General features: G+C 33.7%; 2 protein-coding genes across 2 annotated transcripts; both read left to right on the forward strand.

The window, feature by feature from the left end:
- Positions 1–2,742: 2,742 nt before the first annotated feature.
- On the forward strand, positions 2,743–8,046 carry LOC108203164 (uncharacterized). Its single transcript, XM_017371937.2, has 6 exons — positions 2,743–3,415; positions 3,763–3,974; positions 6,230–6,521; positions 6,680–6,765; positions 6,855–6,946; positions 7,378–8,046. Exons 1-6 carry the CDS (start codon positions 3,143–3,145, stop codon positions 7,605–7,607), a joined length of 1,185 nt encoding a protein of 394 aa, XP_017227426.1. The 5' UTR covers positions 2,743–3,142; the 3' UTR covers positions 7,608–8,046.
- A 10,171-nt stretch (positions 8,047–18,217) lies between these two features.
- LOC108203157 (receptor protein kinase-like protein ZAR1) lies at positions 18,218–21,077 on the forward strand. The gene is made up of 2 exons (XM_017371920.2): positions 18,218–19,862; positions 20,000–21,077. Exons 1-2 carry the CDS (start codon positions 18,407–18,409, stop codon positions 20,662–20,664), a joined length of 2,121 nt encoding a protein of 706 aa, XP_017227409.1. The 5' UTR covers positions 18,218–18,406; the 3' UTR covers positions 20,665–21,077.
- The last annotated feature ends 3,625 nt before the right edge of the window (positions 21,078–24,702 follow it).

The raw sequence follows: 24,702 nt of genomic DNA on the forward strand, positions 1-24,702 counted from the left end.
AAAGATAGAGGTGACGCGGAGAGAAGGATTTTTTTATTGTGAAAAAATAGGTTAAGAGCAATGCGGTGGCTCTTAACTTTGAGAAGAGAGGAGAGAGAAACAAGAGGCTCTTAGTGATTTAAAGAGCCACTAAGAGTCTCTTGGAGCAACATTTTCCTCTCCCTCCTCAAATCTCAAGTTAGGAGCCTAAATGAAGAGCCTTTTGGAGATGCTCTTAGCAATTTAGGACAAAATTACGAGTGCAAACTCCAACAATACTCTCTACATCTCTTCTCTATTTCATATTTTATTCATACATTGGGCTCCAATATAACAAAAGAGAGGGAAAGATTGAGGTGAATTGGAGGGAATGATTATTTTATTGTGAAAAAATAAGCTAAGAGCGATGTGGTGGCTCTTAACTTTGAGGAGAGAGAAACAAGAGGCTCTTAGTGATTTAAAGAGCCACTAAGAGTCTCTTGGAGCAACATTTTTCCTCTCCCTCCTCAAACCTCAAGTTAGGAGCCTAAATGAAGAGCCTCTTGGAGATGCTCTTACTCTACTATCTCTTTTTTTTATATTAAAAATTAATGGGTCCCACCACTTCACCCACTTTTTTTTCATTTTTCCACTACTTTATACATATTTCTTAACCTCCGTGGCTCCGTGCCCAAACTCAATGTAAACAATTGGGTGGGACGGAGGGAGTAGTAAACTTTTGAAATTTATCTACGTATTTTAAAATATTTTAGGATTTCTTCCATAATTATAAAATTTTCAATGATAAAATAAATTCTCAAAAATATCTGGACGTCTTCGATAAATCGTTTATAAAACTTTAATAATCATATAAAATATAGTTTATGACTTATGTAATTTACTTTTGAGATTTTTCTCGTGAGATAAAAATTTAATGAAGGAAAACAAAATCTTAACAATATGTTACAAAATCATACATTACAAGAGTATCAAAATACGTGTCGAGTAGTGAAAGAATTATATAAAATTAAATAAGATAGAAAATAATTATAATGATAACAAACGCATAATAAAAAAATTCGATTAGTAAAAAGGTTTGTAAGAGCAAGTCCAAGAGTGTCCTATTGATTGCCTTATAAATATTATAAAATACAGTGTCTTAATAGTTTAGGACATCACTTTTGTACATATACTCTAATAATGTGTCTTATTTTGATGCCCTATTACTAAAATATTACTCCATATATCTCCCTCTTTTCTTTACGTTACACTTTAACACGTTTATCTACGCTCATTTTAAGTATAGTATAGTTTCATAATATATATTTTTTTAAAATTTTTCTCAGAAAAAGTTTGATGTTTAAATTTTTATTCAAGAATTTTTTTTTAAAAAAGTTACGAAACTATACTTCATAGGAGTCTCAAAATACGTACAAAACAGTATACGTAAACTATTCAGAGGGACGGAGGGAGTAATATATTTAAATACAATCACGTGTAAGACAAGTGAATATTTTTTGAATGAAAATAGTTTAGGAGAAGTCTAGTAGTGCCTTAAAATAAGACACACGTGGTGTGTCATAGGGTTTTAAGGGCAAGCCCAACAATGTCCTAGTTACAACCTCAAATATAATATAAAATGTGATATCCTAGTGATTTAGGACATGCTTATGTATATTCAACTCCAACAATATGTCTTATTTTTAATATATATTTAATATTTTATTATTAAAGATTATCTTTCATCATTAAAACATATTATAAAGTAGAGAGAGAAAGAAGGTGAGCATAAGATTTTATATTAAAATATAGAATAGAACAAGAGAGGTGCCCTGTTAATAAAGCTTGAGGAGGTTATATAACATATCATTAGAATACTGTTGGATCAACATTATTCATCAAACGGCTTAAATTATGATTTACGACAAATTATAAGGTATCTATTGAACTTGCTCCAAGTTTCCACTAAGATTGTGTTGAATTACATTTTTTATCTCAGTGTCTTAAATTCTCGTGTAGGCCATCATTTCAGGACACCGTTATACTTGCTCTAATGACACAAAGTAGCAAGATAACACAGGGTCCCATGTCTGTAATCTTTGATCGTGCTTACATGACACGAACATATCACCTCGGAAATCGCTACAAACAGAATCCTACTCACCCTAAGGATAAGAATAGGACACCCATCCCGTGTCATTCACACGGTGTCCAAGTCACGTCTAAACTACACCATGCAATATGCATTACTCCACCAATTTACACCTCATCTAATTTCAGTCCAACTAAAACGAAAACCTCTCATATTTATTTATTTTATAAATAATTTATAATAAATTTTGTATAAAAATATAATATGAGTAAAATGCTAGTTAATTATATTTTGGACGAGAAAAATCAACATGTATTTTAATAATTCACAAGATATATTTTATTTTATTTTTATATAAAATTTTAATATTTAAATTTTATACATAAATAATTTTCTAAAAAATAAGTCATAAAATGCCTATAAAAAATCTTAAATACGTGTAGTAACAGAAACTAGAAATACATCTTAGAAATGGTCTTATCTAATTACGACTCTTTAACACAAATCATAGGAATTCCGCGGCACTTCATATTCGCAAACAATTTCTGAGTACTGATTCGATTTGCTTTTTAACTACTCTTGCATAATATCACTGAAAAAAGAATCCAATCGATTAAATTAAAACACAAAAATCGCATCCGAATAAATTATAAAGTAATATATTCATTTTCAACACCAGTTAATTTTTTATCACACAATACAAAATCAAAATAATAAAAAAACAACTTTCCTCTTTCTTCTTTAGCCTTCCATTTATTCATAGCCTGCTTCTGTTCTCACCTTCCTTTCTTATCATCATCTTCTTCAATTCAACCCCCTATAATCGCAATCTATACACACACCTATACATACAAATCATCAAAGTAAACAAATAAAATCATAAAGTTTCGATCTTTATCAAAATCTCCCAGGGTTTATTCACAATTTCATCGAATTAATCATCTTTTTACACAATTGCATACGTACAGATACACGCAGAGATCCTGATTGCTTGTTTTGATCTTGAATTGAAATTCGTGATTTGTGATTTTCGATTGATTTAATTGATTTTTAGGGTTTATAGGAGGTGGAATTGGTTAATTTGGGGGAAAGATGTTAGGAGCTGGGTTGAATTTCGGCCGGAGACGAGGAGAGGAGCGATTTTACAACCCGGCGAAGGCGCGGTCGACGCGGAGAGGGCAGCTGAATCAGGATCATCTGAGGAGAGCGCTTAGTGATGTTACGGCTAGTCAGTCGAAAGCGGCTTCGAAAGAGGTGGAGGTTGTGAAGGAGGTGGTTTTGGAGCCGGTGGTGTCTCCGTTGTCTAATTTGGAACGGTTTCTCGAAGCAGTTATTCCGTGTGTTCCTGCTCAGTACCCGTCCAAGGTTCGTTGCTAGTATCGGAATGTTTGTTGGATTTCGGTGATGTAAATGTGAAATGTAGTTTTTTAAACTAGTATTGATTAATTAAGTGAAAGTGTTTTTGATCGAAATGTTTATTTGGTAATTTAATGTTGTTTAATATTCAAGTGAATAAATTCGTAATTGAAATGTTTTTGTATTGTTAGTTGGTTACTAGTATTGAATGTTTAAGTCAATAAATATGCAATCAAGATTTTTGTACGTAACTAGTGATATTAACGCTGAAGTGGTTGAGTTTGTGATCATAATATTTGTTGTAATATTATTGGTGTAATGTTGGTGTAATTTGTGATTATTGTGTTTTGATGTAGAGAATGTCGAAGATACGGAGGAGTTGTGATGGGGAGTTACAGCCGTATTTCTTGCTTAGTGATTTGTGGGAGTCGTTTAAGGAGTGGAGTGCTTATGGTGCTGGTGTTCCTTTGTTACTTAATGATACTGAGTCTGTGGTTCAGTATTATGTTCCTTATTTATCTGGCATGCAATTGTATGTTGATCGATCAAAGCCCTCAGCGGAAGCAAGGTACTTATATTGGTGATATAATTAAAATGTATTGTCTGATTAATTAAAAAGTATTGTCTGATGGTCAATGAATTGTGCTCGTTGTTACTTAATATATAGTTATATACTTATATATGCTGTGACTGTGTCGTAACCAATATCTCTGCAATCTACATTATATGTAAAGAACGATTGAAAAATCTGTATGATTTTTGTGGCTGAAATTTGCTACATATCTTACAATATATTCTGCTTACTATTGTTTATGTGATCATCATAAAATGTCAAGATGTCTGGACAGATCACATTATGAACGTTTCAGAATAGTTAGAGCAAAGAACTATTTTTTATATTACAGAGTTAGCAATCTAGTAAATTAATTATTTGTTTGTGTTTATCTATGATTAAATTTCCTGTATGCTGAGGTATCAGGCATAATTTATGTTGTATTAAAAAAAAAAAAATCTAAAATGCAGTATCTGAGCACAGATGCATGTATAAGATATAAATATGTTATTATAATATCTGTGTTTTCTGTGCAGCAATTTCTAGTAGTTTTACAAATCCTAAGATTGGCCTTTTTTATGGTCTCCAACTACTTTGTGACTATACATTTAAATGTTTTGCTTTGTTCTGTTGTATATGAACTCACATAGAACTCTGAATAATATACCATGAAAGACAATTATATGTTGTAGAGAGAAGGCCAACTTTTGTCGAAGGAAGTAGATTGTTTTTTTACCAGGTGGATGCCACCAGTATATCTGTAATTTATGTAATCCACTCTTAGGACGATGATTCTTTTCAGCAACAATATGAATATATGATTTATATAGGAGATCAATTGTTGATGCTTTTTTTTTTTTTTTTTTTTTTATATGTTATAAATCCCTTCAATATGATGCATCGATATTCGAAGGAAATTTTCAACTAAACAATGAAGCTTGAAATATGTAATGTAAGAATGTCATATATGCTACCTTCGCGTACTCAAAAGAGATTATCTACTACTACGAAGACTGGTATTAGGGTCTTCTATTATTTAGCTATTCATCATCTATTCATCAGTAGTTAAATATGGAAGCTCCAACTACTTTCCGCGTGCTTTATTTGGAAGTGTCGCTACTCTGCTATTTTATTAAATAATTTACAGGCTAGAATTCGTTTACGACTGATTCACAGACCTATTTAGTATTTTCAGGCTAGATGTCGTTTATGACTGATTCACAGACCTATTTAGTATTTTATTAAATTTCACAGATATTATCGTATTTAAAAGTTTATCTACTCGATTCACATCGATATTTGGATCTACAGAACATTGTACACTGATTATGGGCATGTTTGGGTATCCTGTTTACAATAAAAATTAACCTATACATCCAAATCCACTTGAGCCTATCTGTGTATTCACAGCTAATGACTTATACGTATTTTTTTGGTCAGATGGCTTATACATATTTTGTTTATGATATTTTGATAGTATGGAATTTGTGAAGAATTTGAGTACGGAATTTGTGTTTTATTTAAGATTTGAAATTTGTGTTGACAAAAAGTAGCATCATCATGCAATATGTATAGCTCTTATATACCGTTTGTCATTTGTTTTTAGTAATAAGTTAGGCTCCAATTAAGTATTGTTCCATAACTTATTTTTGAAATTTTCCTTTTATGTATAAAAATTTAAACATTATATTTTTATTCAGAAGAAAAAAAATTAAAAAATTTATAGAACTATGCTTAATCTTAGCCTTAAGATGCGTGCCAAGTCCCCGTCCCCCAATGTAAAGAACTTGGTGGGACGGAGGGAATACAAGCTACACATCTTTTAATAAACTAATATATCCAAACAGATAATATCTTATAACAAAAAATTATACTTTCAAATTTAATCTTTTAAAACAAATTTAGCGAACAAGTAACTTTCAAAGGTAAAGCTAAATGAGATATGTACAATATTGTCTTGCTTAAATTGATGGATAAACTTTTGGCTTACCCTTTTTTCTTTTGAGAAGCATGGCTATTTGCTAAAAAAGGAATGTTTGAACAAATTCAGTTGGGTATATTTTCACAGTTTTTAAGATGATTTAGTATTTGAAGTTTTGGCCTCTCCCTGTGTGATCTTTTGTGTTTGTCTCTTCTCGGGTTTCAAGGTAATGCATGCTTTTTGATAAAATCTGTTGATCAAGAAACTGATTAGGCAAGCTTCTCAGTTATATGCTCCTTGATCTCGGTAAAAACTTCTTTTAAGATCTGGTTTCTTTCAATTGAAACAGGCGGCCAGGTGAGGATAGTGATGTAGAATTTAGTAATTTTAGTAGTGATGGAAGCAGTGATTATGAGCATGATAGAAGTTGCATAAGTTATTTGAGGGAACAGCGGAGTTACAACAATTCAACAGGCGAGTTAGTTCAGAGAGTTGAGGGTTTGTCATTGCCTGATCAAAATATTGCACTCCAAGAAGGATTTTCAAGTGATGAGGGTGAACCTAGGAAACCTCAAGATTTCTTGTTGTTTGAGTATCTTGAGCGTGATCCACCCTTTGGCAGGGGACCTTTAGCGGACAAGGTTAGCAACTGCTTACCCTGGGGATCACCAGGTTTTTTTAATAATAAATTTTTTTATTTGTCTTTTTCTGCATTAATGGGTTCTGTTTGTCAGTATGTTGAAAGGGCTTAAAGCCATTTTATTTACTTATGTATTTTTATTGGGTTTTATATTATTAGATATCTAATCTTGCTCTTCGGTTCCCTGAACTGAAATCACTGAGGAGCTGCGATTTGCAACCTTCCAGTTGGATATCTGTGGCCTGGTAAAGACTGTTGTGATCTGCATTAAGACTGCATCTGTTGAAAGTAAACATGCTTATACACACAACATAATAGTGACAAAACATTACAGGTATCCAATATATAGGATTCCAATGGGACCAACACTAAAGGATCTGGATGCTTGCTTCTTGACATTCCATCATCTTTCTACACCCATGACAGGTAAATGGATGCTTTATGTCATCTTTCATATAGATGCGTGCCAGACTGCCAGCTATTTATGTCAATGCTTCTTTGCCAGTATATGTTGTTTGAACTTGAATATATGGTGTTCTACTTATCAGCTTACTTAGACAGTACATCTGTCTTAGTAGTTGCATCCTTTTGGGGATTTTGTCTAGTTTTTCTTGGCAGTCTACCTTTATATCCTCTCTCTAACAAGAGGCATTATGCACTAGTTCTAGTAGTTGCTTATAATTATAATAGTGTATTTTAGTTTCTTTCTTTCTTGCATTTCTCTCAATTATAATAAGCTGTTTTTTTTTTTTAGTTTGTGTGTGGATACAAAGTGCATATTGTGAGCCTTGTGAATCAGAGATGTTTCACTTGCATTATTTTTATTTTTTTTTGACATGTATCCCCAAATCTTGCAGATAATTCAAGTACGGTTCCTGCTCCTGCTCCAGTGGTGACATGTCCTAGTGAGATTGATGGTATTCCGAGGATTTCATTGCCTATTTTTGGTTTCGCCTCTTACAAGTTTAAATCATCGCTATGGACAGATAATGGCCAATTAGTGAGTTTGCTCTTGCAGGCTGCTGATAATTGGTTGACTTTGCGCCAGGTCAATCACCCAGATTTTAGTTTCTTCTGCCGTAGATGATAACTGGAGATGAGTTTTGCGCTCTGCGCATCCTGTCATTCAGCGAATGATTCTAGTGGTTTGTTGAAGTGAAAATTAAGAAAAGAAGCCTGAAAAAACAAAAAAAAAGTTATTAGATCGAAAGAAAGATGATCAAGGCACTGCTATGATGTAAGAAGGTCAATGACTGTATACAAATGGTTAGACATAATATAGTGTTAGAGTAGGCACATAAGGGCTGAAGCAAATCCCCTAGAAGACCACCTCTGCATGCAATGGGTAGATCTGTGTAATCTAGTTTATGTGTGTTAGAACAGGCTTATTTTTTCTGTCCTGAATTATAATGTTTTTCCTAACTTGCAAGGGGATTGTGATAGGTATATAATTAATAGATGTAGCTCCCTGTGTAATGTTTACTTGAATTATTCACATAATTAAAAAAAGAAGACAAATTTAGGTATCATGTGATTTACTTCTTGTTTGATTAGCAGCATGCTTATGAATTATGTGCAAAATGATTTGTTTAGTGATAGTTTAGAGTTTAGAGCAATTGATTAGCCCCATGATAGTATTTTTAGTTCGAAACAACCATCTTGTTAATATTGTTTTCTTTTGGGAACCAATTTTTCTGCCGTAGTAGGTAAACAGTTGCAGTACAAGTCTTCAACTTTAGTGCACAAAGTGGGTAACGATAGCTATGCGATGATGTGTTTAGTATATTTTTAAAAATAAGTCACGTATTTATCAAAAAGATATGTAGATGTATATTTTTTTATAAAATGTTTTTTTTCCTTTATTAGATAAAACTAGCACTGTAGCCCGTGCGAGGCACGGGCATGTTCTCATATGCGTGATGAACATTGTTATTCTTGTTATTGTTCGACAGTGTCAAAAATAAAGAGTTTAAATTTTAGATCCTTATTATTGCAGTGCAGTTTAAACATATCTTTTATTATTTAATGTGCAATAACCGTTAATGTGAGTTAGATATAGTTGTCCTTAAAACAATGTAAACAAAATGTCACAATGATATTTGTGTACCAGTGATCCTTATTATTGCAGTGCAGTTTAAACATATCTTTTATTATTTAATGTGCAATAACCGTTAATGTGAGTTAGATATAGTTGTCCTTAAAACAATGTAAACAAAATGTCACAATGATATTTGTGTACCAGTGAAGTATAACCTTGATATTCAACTGGTTGTAGTATATCTTCCTCATTCACCATCGATAGTAGAGCATCTTGTGGGTAGTTAAGGTCCATTCTTACTTAATATTCATATTTTGATTAATTATTTTTAATTTTTAATTTTTACTATTTCGACCAATAATTCGCCCAAGAATTTAATTAAACTTATAATATATTGTTCCACTGCCAGTGGAATATCACACTAATTAGAGTATCACGTTGATAGGTAACTGGTTATGACGTATCATCATAATAATTTTCTTATAGTAAAAATTTTGTAGATATTTAGGGTCCTCCGTAGCAAAGTATCACCTTTATATTCAACTGGTTGTGGCGTATCATCGCGATACTTCTCCGATAGTAGAGTATCTTGCGGGTAGTTAAGTCCCTTTCTAATTGAATATATATATTTTGATTAAATATTGTTGAAAATTGATGATTTCGGTCGGAAATTTGCCTAAAAATTTAATTAATTTTATAAATATGTTGCTCCACTCATGATGGGAATCGAGAGATACACTGATACTTCTCTACTTGTGGAGTATCACCCTAATACTCAACTGGTTATGATATATCATCATGTTAATCCTTTTACAGTCAAAACTTTTGTCCGTATGTAAAGCCCTCCTTACTGAATAAACTGAATTTTGTTAAATATTGTTGAGGCACAGGCATGCTGGGTATTTAGGACCCTATCTCACTGAATATTCATAATTTTAGTCAAATATTGTTAAATATTGGGTATTTTGGCTGAGTATTCACCCAAGAATTTAATTAAGTTCTTATAAATATATAAGTTGCTTCACTCCGAGTGGAATATCACACTGATACTCCTCTACCATTGGAGTTTCACCCTGATATTTAATCAATTGGATGTATCATCATGATAATACTCTTATAGTCAAATATTTTGCGAATATTTAGGACTCTCCTTACTAAATATTCATATTCTGGTTAAATGTTATTGAGACACGGTCACGCGGGAATGTTCTCATACACGCAGATGGATGTTGTTATTCTTGTCGTTGCCTGAGTGTTAGGTTTGGGTTCTTGTTATCTTAGGGTGGTGCCCTAACCATTAATATGCATTGAAAATAGTTGTCCTTATAATAATGCGAGCAAAGTATCACTCTGATATTCTTTTGCAAGTGGAATATCATATTGATATTTAACTCGCTGTCGTGTATTGTCATGACAATATACCGACAATGAAATATCTTAGGTAAATGAGAGACGTATATTTTTTTAAAATTATGCAAAATTAGATTATTATTTTTTACTACAAGTTAGTTGGTGTTATACATGCTTTGACGATGTAATTAATTACCTACCCATTAATAATTAACATATTATTTACAAATTTAATTATGAATAAATTAATATGTTAGATATAATTACACATATTAATTACAAGTATTAATTTTATGTATCAATAAAGCATGTAAAAACATTAATCACAAGTCTAACTATGAACTCACTAAGGTTTTAGATATAATTATGCGTATTAATTGCAAGTTATTAATCATACGTATTAATGAAGAAGTATTAAGTGCAAGTTATTAATCATGCGCATTAATGAAAATGAGGGTTAAAAGAGTAATTTACATGGCGAATAAAATGTGGCACGTTGGCCTATTATATATATAATAGATAGATAGATGTAGGTGTGTACTTTTTTGGAAATAAAAATTGTTAAACACGTATTAAATATATCATATCAAAAATTATTTGTAAAACAATAATTTTTTTCTTCTTATTTTTGAGAAAAATGTACACCCAAATTACAATCATATATTACTTCAACACATAATCATAAACAAATAATAAATTGTATTTACTTTTGGATAGAACGTAACTAGGACAACAATGCAAAGAAATTCTAAAAAAAAGAAGAAAATATGAAAATTTAATGACCAAATATAAATGAGTCTGAATTTTCTATTATAGAGATCGCACATACTTACACTCGTATAGTAGCATAGCTGAACTCCACTGTCATATACAAAGATCCAGTTTTGTTCATGTGGATGGAATGAAATGAGAAGATAATTAAATAAAATATTATTAAAAAAATTATGAGAAAAAAGTACTATAAAATAGTGAATAAATATGAATGAGTTTAAATTTCTATATATTATGATGATTACACCAAAACATGACGAAAAAATTGAACGGACCTTTCTTCTAAAATATATGAGTTATTAAGTGAGGAAGATTGTGATAGTGAGTGCTACTGTTATGATATAATTGTGGTGACAGAGGTGAGGGATCAAGTAATATGATGATAATAATTCATAAAATTATATATTGATACTCCCTCCGTCCCATTTTATGTGACTTCATTTTTTTTTGGACGTCCCAAAAAGAATGAAACTATAATACTTACTATTTTTGAACATTATTTTTCACTATTACACCCACTATCATTATATTTTATACTCTCTTTTTATTAAATAAACACTATTACACCTACTATTTTCCTCCACTATCTCAAATACTCCCTCCGTTTCAAATTAGATGTCCACTTTCAAAAAATCACATAGTTTAAGAAAAGTGGTTGTTCACAAATTAATTGCATTAAAGAACCATAAAATCTGGTGTGAGATTGATCTAAGAAATATAAATAAGAGATTTGTGGAGGAGAATTGACTTAGGAAATATGATTTTGCATTGAAAGTTGAGGTGTACAAATAATTTGAAACAAAAAATTTTCTTGAAAGTGGACATGTAAATTGAAACGGAGGGAGTATATTATTAAATATTGATAGGTCATACCACTTTACCCACTTTTCAACTACATTTACTATCTTTTTATTAATCTCCGTGAAAGTCAAACCAGCTGACTTAAAATGGGACGGAGGGAGTAATTCTTAACAGTTTTTACGATATAATAATTACCAAAATGCCCTCCCATCCCATATATACAGAGATTGCATGGCTTGACATTTCCCACACGCCATTCAAAACAAATCCTCAAACACAAGGATCACATTGGGAGCCACGGCCATGGCTCCCAACACCAATGCAAACACAAAACACCCCTTTCTCGTCACCGCCCTGATCCTCCTAATGCTCACCCCATCGCATGCAGCGACTCTATCCTTGTGGAACAGGTGGAAAGCCCGCGTCGCTGGAAACTTGTTCCCCAAGGTAGAGGTCACCCTGTACAACGAATCGGACGACAAGGTCCTCTACATGTGCAGCTTCGATGAGAACCAGAGATCATTGCAGGTACTGGGGGCGGGGCAGCAAAATAGCTGGAATTTCACGCAGTTTGCGTTTCCTTTGCATTGGTGTTATCTTTATGTGAATGAGGAGAGGCATGGCTTCTTTTGGGCGTATGGTGTGAGGTCGAGGTGTATCAAGTGCTTTTGGAAAGTCGGGAAGTTTCCGTTTCTGTATCGGAGTGATCGGAATCGATGGGAGCGGCAGCAGTTGTTTCCTCCGCAGAATCTGAAATTTAACCTCACTTGGCCACGAGATAATTGATCAGATGGATGGTCTTGTCATTGGAGGAAATAAATGTGTTGCAGAGGGTGCTGGTGGAAATTGTTGTTGTTCGTTTCGGAGTAGTCCGATTTGTTATGATGCATCTTGTACTAATTAACCTGTAATGCAGGCAATTTTTTGGGTGATTTTGGCGAAATAAATATGTTCTTCCAATTCCTTTTTGATTTCTGCAGAGGGCAGTGAATCTCTGCAATCTCTGCAGTGATGCATGCGCACACACGTGTACTTATTTCTTTGAATCTGTTTCAAGATTTCCAGAAGCTTGAAAAAAAAGACTCTATATGCTACGATCTTCAAAAGTAATGTCCAAAATAACAGAGTCGAGAGAAATGACCCAAAATACCATTTATTAATGTCATCTACTGTTTTGATTTTTTTGAAGAAAACACTATACCGTATTGCATGCGTTTAGGTATGAAAATTATTATAAAATATAACACGATCGGTCATTTATGAGTAAGCTGCCATCTGGAATAGTGGAATAGCGTTTTGATCTCAAAATCTAGATTGTGTAGGGTGAGAAGGGAAATAGTATAAACGACGCATGATATAGAGTTTTGGATCGTAAAGTGATAGGTGAATTAAAGATTATTTTTTCCGGCACCAGCATTTGAGACTTTTTTCTTGAAAATAATATTAGGGAGGGCCTGGTGAGAAAAAAAGAGATGAAGATCACATCCCTAATTCTGAGTATGAGCAAGTTGGATATTAATAAATATTTGTCAGAATTGAAATCAAGTATATAATTCTCTCAATTTTGTTTAAAATTATTATTTTAGACTGCGGTTAGAGCCCAACTTGCACCACTAAAAAGAAATAGGAGATGAAAAAAATAAAAAATATTATCTATCACCCGGATTCGACTCGAATTTGATATTGATTCAATTTGGTTGTTGACGAATTGGCGTTCGAACATGAAAAATTGATCAAATCAAGTTTGGCTTGACCGGGTAAGAAAAAACTTAAAAATTGACTTGATTTGGTTCATTTACGGCTCCCGATATTAATGTGTTTAATTGTGACTGGTACTTCTAGTTCCGGGTCAATTACCTTCTTGTTGATGCATGCATATTTATCGTTTGTTTTGTTAAATCTTTCCGACCAGACTAGTTAAAAGTTTCGAAGGAAGATAGTAATTTGTTTCTGAACATTTACTTCAATATATATCATAGGAGATCTACATAAAGAGAGTACAGGAAACAGAACATTTCGAAACAGCACACATATCTAGACTCCGCATAAAATAAAAACAAGCCATCTAGATAGCTCGCGTACATTGTACTTAGGATATAATGCAATAAACCGCAGACGAATGCAGTCGACGATTACTAGGTGCACGTGGTAGGAAAAGGAGTGCCGCAAGTGTCAGCAACCTTCCGAGCATTGGGAGAGTTGATAAATTTCTGAAGAAAAGGGTTCTTCATGTAGTTGCAGAGGCAGGGCGTCTGCTCCTTTAACTTACTGCAGCACATCGGAGTCGGTGTAGTGGTTGCAGATGTGATGGCATTGGCGCAAGGACTTAGCTCCACCGCGTTACATGTCACTGCAGCTGCTGCACAACGCGATGGACTAATAACCAGCGTCGTGATTACAAACATTATTAGTACTGCTGCGCCTGATTTTCCCATTTGCAGCGTCTTCTGAATTAAGAGAAGGTGAGATTAGATTAGGCTAGTTAAGAGAGTGTGATGTTTCGGATGAATGTGGTTTGTATCAGTTATGGATCTAATTTATAAGCACCATGGAGGGACCATTAATTTATTAAGTAAGTGTAGATTACTACAAAGAATAACTAGTTATACGTTGTAGTAATCACTACATATCACGAAAAGTGGATACATTAATCATTTTGATGTTATGTCATAAACTCTTTTCGGTGGTGCGATTTGATGCTTTAGCATGTAGATGGCATCTAATACATGTAACATCTCAACTCTCATATTTAGCAAAAAAAAAAAAAAAACATCTCAACTCTCAAGGGCAGGGCCGCAGGGGTGATCCTGGGATCCTGAATATAGACGGACAAAACTTGCGTAGGGGTGGTCCTCGGATCATGACTATAGACGGACAAGACTTGCGTAGATCAGTCCAACAGTGCTGGTTGAAGCACATAGAATCTTGAATACGTCCTTTGAGTTGAGCTCGGGTTTGGTTTAGGCCACTAGTAAAAGACTTCTCACCCGAGCCCTGTGTCGATGATCAATGAAAGCAAATGTGGTAGCTAGCGGAACAAATTGATGCAGATTGGCTGTTTCTAGCAATGATGAGAAACAAATCATGCGCATCATCATTACTTACTACTGCGACCACTGTGTAAAAGCATGCCAAGCTCAAATATCAGAGTAATATAAGAGCAAATAGAATCTGGTTCGATCCGTTTAGCAATAATAGATTATTGAACAAACCATTAAGCATGGCGTCAATGATGATTTTAGCTATAATCCTACTCTGGAAAGTGTCCTCGATCTAGCGTTTATTATAAAGAGTAAACATTTAACTGGATGTTTATCTTATTGCAGTAACTTTTAGTGCATGTTTCGTCGCATGCTTGCCTGCTAACTGAGTAATTAACAACAAATAGCGAGATTAATTAAAGAACATAGAAATTAAACATCCTCCTAAAATAGCGAGATTAAAAACTATTTTGATCTCCTATCTGCGATTCTGCTTCAATCTCTAAATAGGGCCAGTTTTATTAAGTTACGATTCCTGTGACATTTTGTGGTAAAGATTTCTAAACCTTGAAGCATATTTGCCCGTCTATAAGCTGTTTTAGTTACTCACTTCCTCATCCTCTTAAAATTGCTTCAGGGCTTCATCAGAAGCAGCCAGCTCAGACTCAGATGTTCTCGGAATCTGGCAAGCAAATCCGAGTGCCTGGAAGCTCTCACTTCTGGATATGCGTACCAATACACGTTCCAAGTGTTTATACCACACGAACTGAATATTTTTCAGTAATCTAATAATGTATAGCTATAAAATCAAGTAGTATGTTACATCCACCATTTTGTTAATAATTTTTTTACTAGTTACAACCACTTGTGTCATTTCAAATTTCTAAATTCCAAGCAGAAAGAATGCTAGCACTGGCATCAAACAGAGAGTGAAGCTAATAGGTATTTCCTCCGTAAACAGAAAAAATATTGCATGCTAATAATAAACAGAAAAAATAGGTTTTTACTCTTTAACCAGAGTTCATCTTAACTTGTGCTCATCTTCTTATTCTTAACAATTTCCTTCAAGGCTTCAACATCTTCGCATTATCATGAATCTTAATCCTCCTCGCGCTAGTCATAGCCGCTTCCCTAAATGCTGCTCAGGCGACCTACGGTTTCTCTAGATCCTTCTTAGTATTAAATGTATGCTTAACTACCAAAAATGAAATAAACAAATTGACTAATGTCACCACATATAATCATCGGAAAAAACTGAAGTTTCAAGTCTCATTAGAATGTACTATCAGAGGTTTATTTCATCACATATGCTTCAGAAGATGCCAATCTCTCAACTAGAAAAAAACATAATGCAATGTTCTTGCAAAGTCTTCTCCTTGTAATACTTGAGTCAGAAATTTATGCAAACTGTCAAATAAGAACAAGCTTAGCGTATCTCTTTCTTCCCTCCTGCTGCAATTCGGATAAAGGACCCGTATATCACAATTTCCACCGAGTAAGACTCAAATTATCATATTTGTGAAAAATGACACGAAATATCGTACTTATTAGCGCCGAATAAACTCAACCTCTTGCCAGAACACAAGACCTTAACCATGGGGCAAGTGAATTATTGGCCCAAATATTGATTAATGCTCTCTGGCCGAGCACATATGTCGACAACATCTCAATTTTATATCATATTATGATATATTTTTGTCAAACGAACTAAACTATTTCAAAGAAATGACACATCCATTTATTTAACGGATTATGGTCCCAAGTCCCTACAATCGACTAACAAATTGTTCACGTTTTTTTTATAATTAAATTAATTAAAATTCTGAAACATGTATCTAAAATATAACTAACCCATATTCACATAAAAAATCACACATATGCGTCTCGCAGCTACAAAACTCACAAATAAATTACTGTTAAAAGACCGTGAACGTCGTTTGCAAATGCAAACTCAGTGAGGCAGGCGGATCAACAAAAACGTAATAAAAACTTTAATAATCCTAAGCCTCATGCCCTCCCGCGTCAAAATCTTATATAAATATATTACTTCATTGAGTGGTTTTAAAAATTAATTATTAATTAAATATTTCGAGCTCGAAACTCGTTCACAAACTAATCATTAACTCATGTAATAACAAGTCGAGTTTTTATCATAATTGATCAATCGCAAGTCATAAAGAGTAGAGACTTTAGCTAAAAATTTAGTTGACATATTATAAATAAATATTTATGGATATTTTCTTCAGACACTCCGACCACACCCTCCCTTTTCAATAATTATATCCAACCTTATGACTATACTAGTTGAGAAGCCGCGCGTTGCGGCGGCCTATAAAAATTATATTAATGATTTAATATTAATATTTGTAGAATAAAATAATTTAATTTGTGGCTGTCTATAAAAAAATATATTAATGTTTCAAAATTAATATTTATAGGATAAAATAAATTTATATTATAAAAATCTTGATGTAATACCAAATATAAAATTGCAAAACTGGTCTATAATTCATGATGAAAAAATGATATATCCCATAAATAATTTGAAACAAAAGAAAAAATGATATATCCCATAAATAATTTGAAACAAAATCAGATTCTGAAACTTGCTTCTAATATATCAGAAACTAAAAAAGGTAATTCTACTTTTTGATATTTTTCATCCAAAAATTCCAGAAAATTAGAAAAATAGAACGGAGCGATGTGAGAGGCGCCACCTACACGCCCCTCGCTTCTCCTTTATATAAGTATATTGATTTGTCGAATTTCTATAAGAAATTTGTAGAAATATTACATGTCATTTATTACCATATCAAATTTATATATTTTATTTATAATAATCAAAATATTATTTATAACATACTAATTTTAAATTATAAACAATCAATGCAACTAATAACATTGAAGCACAATATCTAACCGGTTCACCAAATTTTAGATAATTTCATACCGGTTCAATTTAGTCAACATCATTGGAGAAACTCTAATATATATAAATTGACTAGTGAATATATCAATCTACATTTATTAGAGTTTTAAAATTCTAAATTCTATTTTCATAAGGGAAATGTTATATGCAGAGATTTTTTAATTTCCAAAGCAATTTGCTGAAATTTATACCGAAATTGTATGATTGATGTGGATGCAAGGGGAAAAGACAATTAAATTTGCTCTGGAAACAAAATTATTGCTATGGAAATAACATTTTCCCTTTCATAAATCTTCAAAACTAGTTGGTTACAAAAAATTCTAAAATCTGCGTTTATATGTGAAGCCAAAATTTTACAATATATCAATCTTGGCTTAAAATACGCCTCCCTTGAAGGAAACTATTAAAACCAATTCACACTTAAAAATTGTAATGACATAAAAAGTCAGTGGTTATGGAATTGGATTCCTTTACCGACCTTTCTTTTGGTCGTATATATTTAAGTACATAAAGTCATAAACATATTAACATAACACTGCAGTTTAATACTCCCTCCGTCCCAATCTATTAGTCTACCTGATTTTTTTTTATAATAAAACTCATTTGTATATAAAAATTATTCAAATAAAATTAATAATTATTTTATAATTTTAAAAAAATGAGAGGAAATTTGTATCTCGTGATAATAAATTTTTTATATTGAAATTGCACTTTATCTCTAAACCGGAAATTACTATGAACGTGTATATAATTATATATATAATAAATCAATTTACTGAAAAATACTCCTATAATTCGCATGTATGTATGCTGCTATGTGTGTATGTATTTTCCCAATGTCTAGTTTACTGTAAACCAGCTTTACTCTTTCTTCAACACTTCTGTCCTCTCCCTTGTCCATACTCTCCTTTTGTCAAAGCTTTCACCACCACTCCATTCACTTTCTTACTCTATGTTCATGTCTCAAAGGTAAGCTTTCTTGAACCCCCTTAATTTCTTGCAATCTTTTACTAAAAATGCTTTTTTTAGTTTTGCTCATTTTAGTGTTGTTGAGCTCACAAAGCTCAGTGGATTGTGTGAATGATGAAGGGTATGCACTTTTGTCATTTAAACAAGCCATTAGTGATGACCCACTAGGGGCATTTGCAAGCTGGAACATTTCTGATGAGACCCCTTGTTCTTGGAGTGGTGTGACATGCAAAGAGGAGAGAGTTGTGTCTGTAAGTATACCAAAGCAGAAGCTTCAAGGGCTTGTGTCACCTTCTTTAGGGTCTTTGTCTCAGCTAAGACATGTTAATTTGAGGAACAATAGGTTGATTGGGAGCTTGCCTTTTGAGCTTTTTAGAGCTCAAGGGCTTCAAAGTTTGGTGCTTTATGGGAATTCTTTATCTGGCTCAGTTCCATTTGACATTGGGAAGCTTAGTTACCTTCAGACTTTGGATTTGTCTCAGAATTTACTTAATGGGTCATTACCAAGTTCATTGATCCAGTGTAAGAGACTTAGGACTCTTGTTCTTAGTCAAAATAATTTTAGTGGTGGTTTACCTGAGGGGTTTGGGACTAGTTTAGTTTCTCTTGAAAAACTTGATATTTCGATTAACAGGTTTAGTGGTCCTCTTCCTAGTGACTTGGGGAATTTATCGAATTTGCAAGGAACTGCTGATTTGTCACATAATTTGTTTAGTGGTTCGATTCCAGCTAGTCTTGGAAACCTTCCTGAGAAGGTTTATATAGATCTTACTTATAACAATCTTACTGGTCCAATACCGCAAACCGGTGCTCTGATCAATAGAGGACCTACAGCTTTTATTGGGAATCCTGGGCTTTGTGGACCTCCATTGAAAAGCCAGTGTAGTACAAGTGCAAGTTCACCTTCGTCGTCTATTCCGTTTTTACCAAGTGATGTTCCACCGGGTGATGCTGCTGCGAAGGGTGCGAAAAGAGGCCTAAGTAAAGGATCTATAATCGCTATTGTTGTGGGTGATGTTATCGGAATATGTCTTTTTGGTTTAGTGTTTATGTATTGTTATTCAAGGGTATGTGGCATCAGAAGAAGTGAAAATGCTTATGGTTCTGGGAAGAAATTGAAGGGGAGGACGGACTGTTTATGCTTTGGGAAGGATGAGTCGGAGACCTTATCAGAAAAAGTGGAGCAATATGACCTAGTACCATTGGGCGTGCAGCTCGGATTTGACCTGGAAGAGCTTCTTAAGGCTTCTGCGTTTGTGCTAGGGAAGAGCGGGATTGGAATTGTTTACAAAGTTGTGCTTGAAGATGGAAATACCTTGGCTGTGAGAAGGTTGGGCGAAGGGGGTACACAAAGGTTTAAGGAATTTCAGAAAGAAGTAGAAGCAATTGGGAAGCTTAGGCATCCTAACATTGTAACTCTTAGAGCCTATTATTGGTCTGTTGATGAGAAGCTGCTCATATATGATTACATTCAGAATGGTAACCTTGCCACTGCAATTCATGGTGAGTCTTTCTAATTCTTTTTCCATTTGAAACCTTAATGCAATTACTTGTTAAATGTGTTACTATGAATTTTGTTTATTGTAATGTGTCTGATGATTAATGTAACTTTCTTATCATTGTTTCTATGATATCTTCAGGGAAGCCGGGAATGATTCCTTTTACACCTCTCTCATGGCCTTCTCGGTTGAAGATTATGAAAGGAGTTGCAAAAGGCTTGGTTTATCTGCATGAATTCAGCCCCAAAAAGTATGTCCATGGAGACCTCAAGCCAACAAATATTTTACTTGGACAGAACATGGAAGCCTTGATCTCTGACTTCGGACTTGGACGCCTTGCTAACATAGCTGGAGGAACTCCAATTGTGGAATCCAGCAGAATGGCTTCTGAAAATCTTCACGAGAAGCAGCAAGACAATGCACCCTCAGAAGTCACCATGGTAAACTCGCCTGCAAATTTGAGATCTTGTTATCAAGATCCTGAGGCCCTAAAAGCTATCAAGCCATCACAGAAATGGGATGTTTATTCATATGGGGTCATCCTACTCGAAATGATTAGTGGAAGACCACCTATCATCCAACTGGACACCACAGAAATGGATATTGTTCACTGGATTCAGCTCTGCATCGAGGAGAAAACGCCATTTTCAGAAGTTCTAGACCCATACTTAATTAAAGATGCTGATAGAGAGGATGAAATAATTGCGGTTCTAAAAATCGCAATGACATGCATACAGAGTAGCCCCGAGAGAAGACCATCAATGAGGCACATCTTCGATTCTTTAGAAAGACTTTCCGCTAAATGAACTGTTATTACGACACGTCATGACAAATGAACTTGGGCATTGTGGCTCTATGAGAATGAATTTCGGCAGTGGGGGTTAATTGCAGAATTGTTAGAATTGAAAGAAGAGTGGATGACGGAAATGGACTTGTCTCCTGAAAGGGCCCAGTTGGATGATATTACTTAATTTTGGTGACTACTCTCTTCATGGCCTTGTTTTACTACATGTGAGAAATGTCTTTATGTGGCTCTTATTACTGGCATTTTCTGTTTGTTGTTTGTGTCCCTAGATATATGTATCAATGGTTTCCCCCCTTGTTATTGTGTACCTCTGTACTGCACTAGAACTTTTCAGAACAAAGAAATTTGAGCCGAGCAGTCAGAATTTAACTGCTAGTCACATTTATCATAAATACTTAATATCTTTTTTTCTCACTTGAACAATCGTTTTACAGTGCTAGATGCTCTGAAATGCATGAGTATGCATTTACACATAAACTTCGATCATCCATACTAGCTGATCTTCACATCCTAAGTTCTCGAGAGTATTAGTAAGTTCATGTATTATCTGCGGCCTTTAGCTACTCCCAAACCAAACTTTGTCCATCGAATAAGGTTCCCGGATACGAGAGCATATTAACATTTAGGTGAGCTCGGATTACTACTCCCAGACCAAACTTTGTCCATCAAAATAGGTTCCTGGATATTAGAGCATATTAACATTTAAGGGTCCTCTTGTATGAATAATCCGAGCTCGTGTAAAAATCCATCAGAAATATTTAAACCTGCAGGCAGGGCCTGGAGAACATGCTGAGAATTGAGTTGGTTTCATACTTTGCACTTGCAGAGTTCTGTAGCATTAGAATCAACATCCTCATCATAGCGTTTGGTTGTATTATATATTCTATTACTAATGATGCTACACAGTACATCACATACTTTATCTAATTGTTCTACACATTTGCATCCAACTCTTATACAACAAGATTCTGAAACAACATATTCTTTTGCCATATTGGTTTTTCTTCTGGATCCTTTTCTGCTGTCCTAAATATTACTTGTGTTCAATTCTTTCCGAGTTTTCTTTTCTTAATTTTGCATACCGATTTCACCTGTTAAATTTCCAGCTACTTTGCTTGTCTTTCTGATAAACAGTAGTGCAACTTGATAGTTATATTTTTAGATGTATTTATAATGTATGCACACTGAATCTAAGATGGTTCACATGCCAAAGTTAGTTTAAGTGCTAGCTACAGCAAACAAAGTCACATAAAGTTTAGGCAAAACATGCTAACCCCACAATGCGAAATCATACTAGTAGCAGGGAATTAGCTTGCTGGGCTCTATAACTAAACCAGTACTAGTTTGGGACCACGTCTGTAGGGGGCACATATACGCTTGGATATGCGATGATTCACATGGGACTTTGAAAGTAGCCAAGTAGGCTGCATTGAATAATGGGGTTTCCCCCCTACCATTCTGCATTTCTCGTTGTCTTAGAGTTTTGTGCACTGGGTACGATTTGTTAACGGGTGCATATTGTATGTTGATGAGGTCGAGGGTCTTCTGCATAGAATATGATGTGTTGATTGGCAATAGTTTCGTTTGTCAAACAAAAGATTCGTTCTGCACTGGCTATAAATGGAACTATACTTGAAATTCATGTTGTCAGTTTGTGTATAATGCAGTTAGGCAGCATTCTGGTCATAATTGAGACGCTAATTACGCCAAACAATATCAAGAGTGAAGTAATATCTTCGAATTTTTTTTCCCACTTGGTTGAGGGAAGATGAGGATCGAACCAAACCTGAGTCTCCGTAAGTTTGAGTCCTAATACCATTTTAAGCGATCAATTCTCCCAAAACCTCATAGAGTCATAGTGTAGGAAGGAGGCTTATCAGGATCATATTCTATTCTAACAACGGAGTTTATATATATATATTAGCTTACACGGTTTATCTTCGTATTTCTCATAAACATATAATATCCCATCATTAGGAGAAAAATAGTTAATTAGGGTATTGCAATCATTCGACAGAAAGCAAAGAAAAAAAGAGAGAAGGAAATAAGCTACTAAATCTGAAGCACATATACCAAGTCAACTTTACAACTGTGTATACTAATTGATGTTGGTGCAGTGACTTCTTTACTTCAACATATGCAGCTCCACGAGCATCCCAGTAAATTACAGGTACTATTTATTTGTTTCTTTAGTGCCTGCCATTATACTGTAAGTGTGCTTAGTATACTGAGGTTTTTGTTTGTGTTTGCAGGAACACACTGCACAGACTTTAACTACACTTCCAGGTTGCAGTGCACCCATTGACTTCCCAGCAGGGCCAGCACCAAGTTTTGTTTCAGAGGTGATTTTTTTTTTTTTTCTTAAGCTGAATTTCAGTTTCTCGATGCCTAGTATTTTACGACATGATTATTTCACTATAAATCTCAGTCAGTCCTGTGTATTGCACTATTAAGTAATACTCTCATCGACGTAATTTAGCAAGTATTCTAACGCTGGAGACATACCAGATATCAAGACAAACACTGATAGAAATGGTAAATGATGTACATAATAATCGTCAAAACATGAAGGGGAAAATAGTTGGCCATTGAGAAGGTCTCTGGGATTTGGACTATGACATGTGCAGAATTTCCAATATTCTATATTCATGAGGACCATGGTACATGCAAATAGTTGAGATTAAGGCATATCACCTCATGGTTGATTTAACAAAGGACATGCATGCTTGGGCCAAAAACTCTTAAAGAAAATGCATATGCGCCAAATTGACTGGGTTATCATAGCAAGGCCAGATGGGCCTTGTAAGACTAATAGTGGTAGAAGGTATAGTGATTAGTGAGATCAAGGGGAAGCTACGATCAATGAACAAAAATAAAGCATACTTGAAGCACTATTCGAGGTTTCTATTCCCATACCTATTCTCTCAGTTAAATGAAGAATTGGTTAAAGCTCGAGATAATTTGTTCAAGCATTGTTTTTTTTTTCCAGGAACAAGCATTGTTCTTTTGTTTAATTTGTTTATACTTTTTGATTGGCTTACCCTCTTTAATAATGATGACCCCCGACAACCATACCAATTAAAATCATCCAAATTCATAAATTTTAATGCTTAGGATGTGGCCTTGGCACACACCATTATTGTTTGTTCGGTGTGCATGCTAAGCGCCTTGTGTTTAGATCATTTTGACTCTTACTTCTTAAAATTAGTGGACCCTCTTGCATATACACCAACCACATCAATCAAAATAACTCAAATGCAAAAATTTCGCGCTTAGCCTAACATACAAACCGTTGTTTGATTGCTGCAGGTTGATGCAAAAATGTGCACGTAATGATCTTAATTATATCCGCGCAAACAATAAACGGTAGATAAAATTTTAGTTTATAATTTACTAACTAATTTCTAGAGATAATTTTTTTAATATAATTTACTAATTTCTAGAGATAAAAATTCTATAATCGTCTAAATTATATATACGAAAATAATTAATAAGACATAGAATAGGTTTTTCCATTTAAATATAAGGAGAATTGGAATCATCTCTCATTTCTTTTTTACATTTCCTAAAAATAGGAATAAAAATCTACCATGGCCTAGATCATATTTGTTCTTTTTATAGAACTAGTCTAAGTCAAAGATTAAAAATCAAGTTTCAGTTTTAATACCTAATTTCTAAGAAATAAAATAATTATCAACGTATTCAAATAGAAATTTTATTTAATTAATAAGGTAGTTATTTCTCTTTTATATATATCTAATTACAAGGAGCATCCGTGACAAAATTCATACAAAAAAGCTACACAAATACTCGTTCCATCCCATTTAATACATTCACTATTCGGCACCCATTTTAATGTTGCTATTATAAATATGATTCTATAATATTTTTTTAAAATTTTCTTTTTTTAATAGAAATTTAAAATTTAAATTTTTATGCTGAAAAAAAAATTTATACTTCAAACGAACATTAAGATGCTTGTCGCGTTTAGCGCGTATTAATTTAAGCGATATTTTAAATATTAAAATTAAACAATTAA

This window comes from Daucus carota, chromosome 9, assembly GCF_001625215.2.
Source record: "Daucus carota subsp. sativus chromosome 9, DH1 v3.0, whole genome shotgun sequence".
Taxonomy (NCBI): domain Eukaryota; kingdom Viridiplantae; phylum Streptophyta; class Magnoliopsida; order Apiales; family Apiaceae; genus Daucus; species Daucus carota.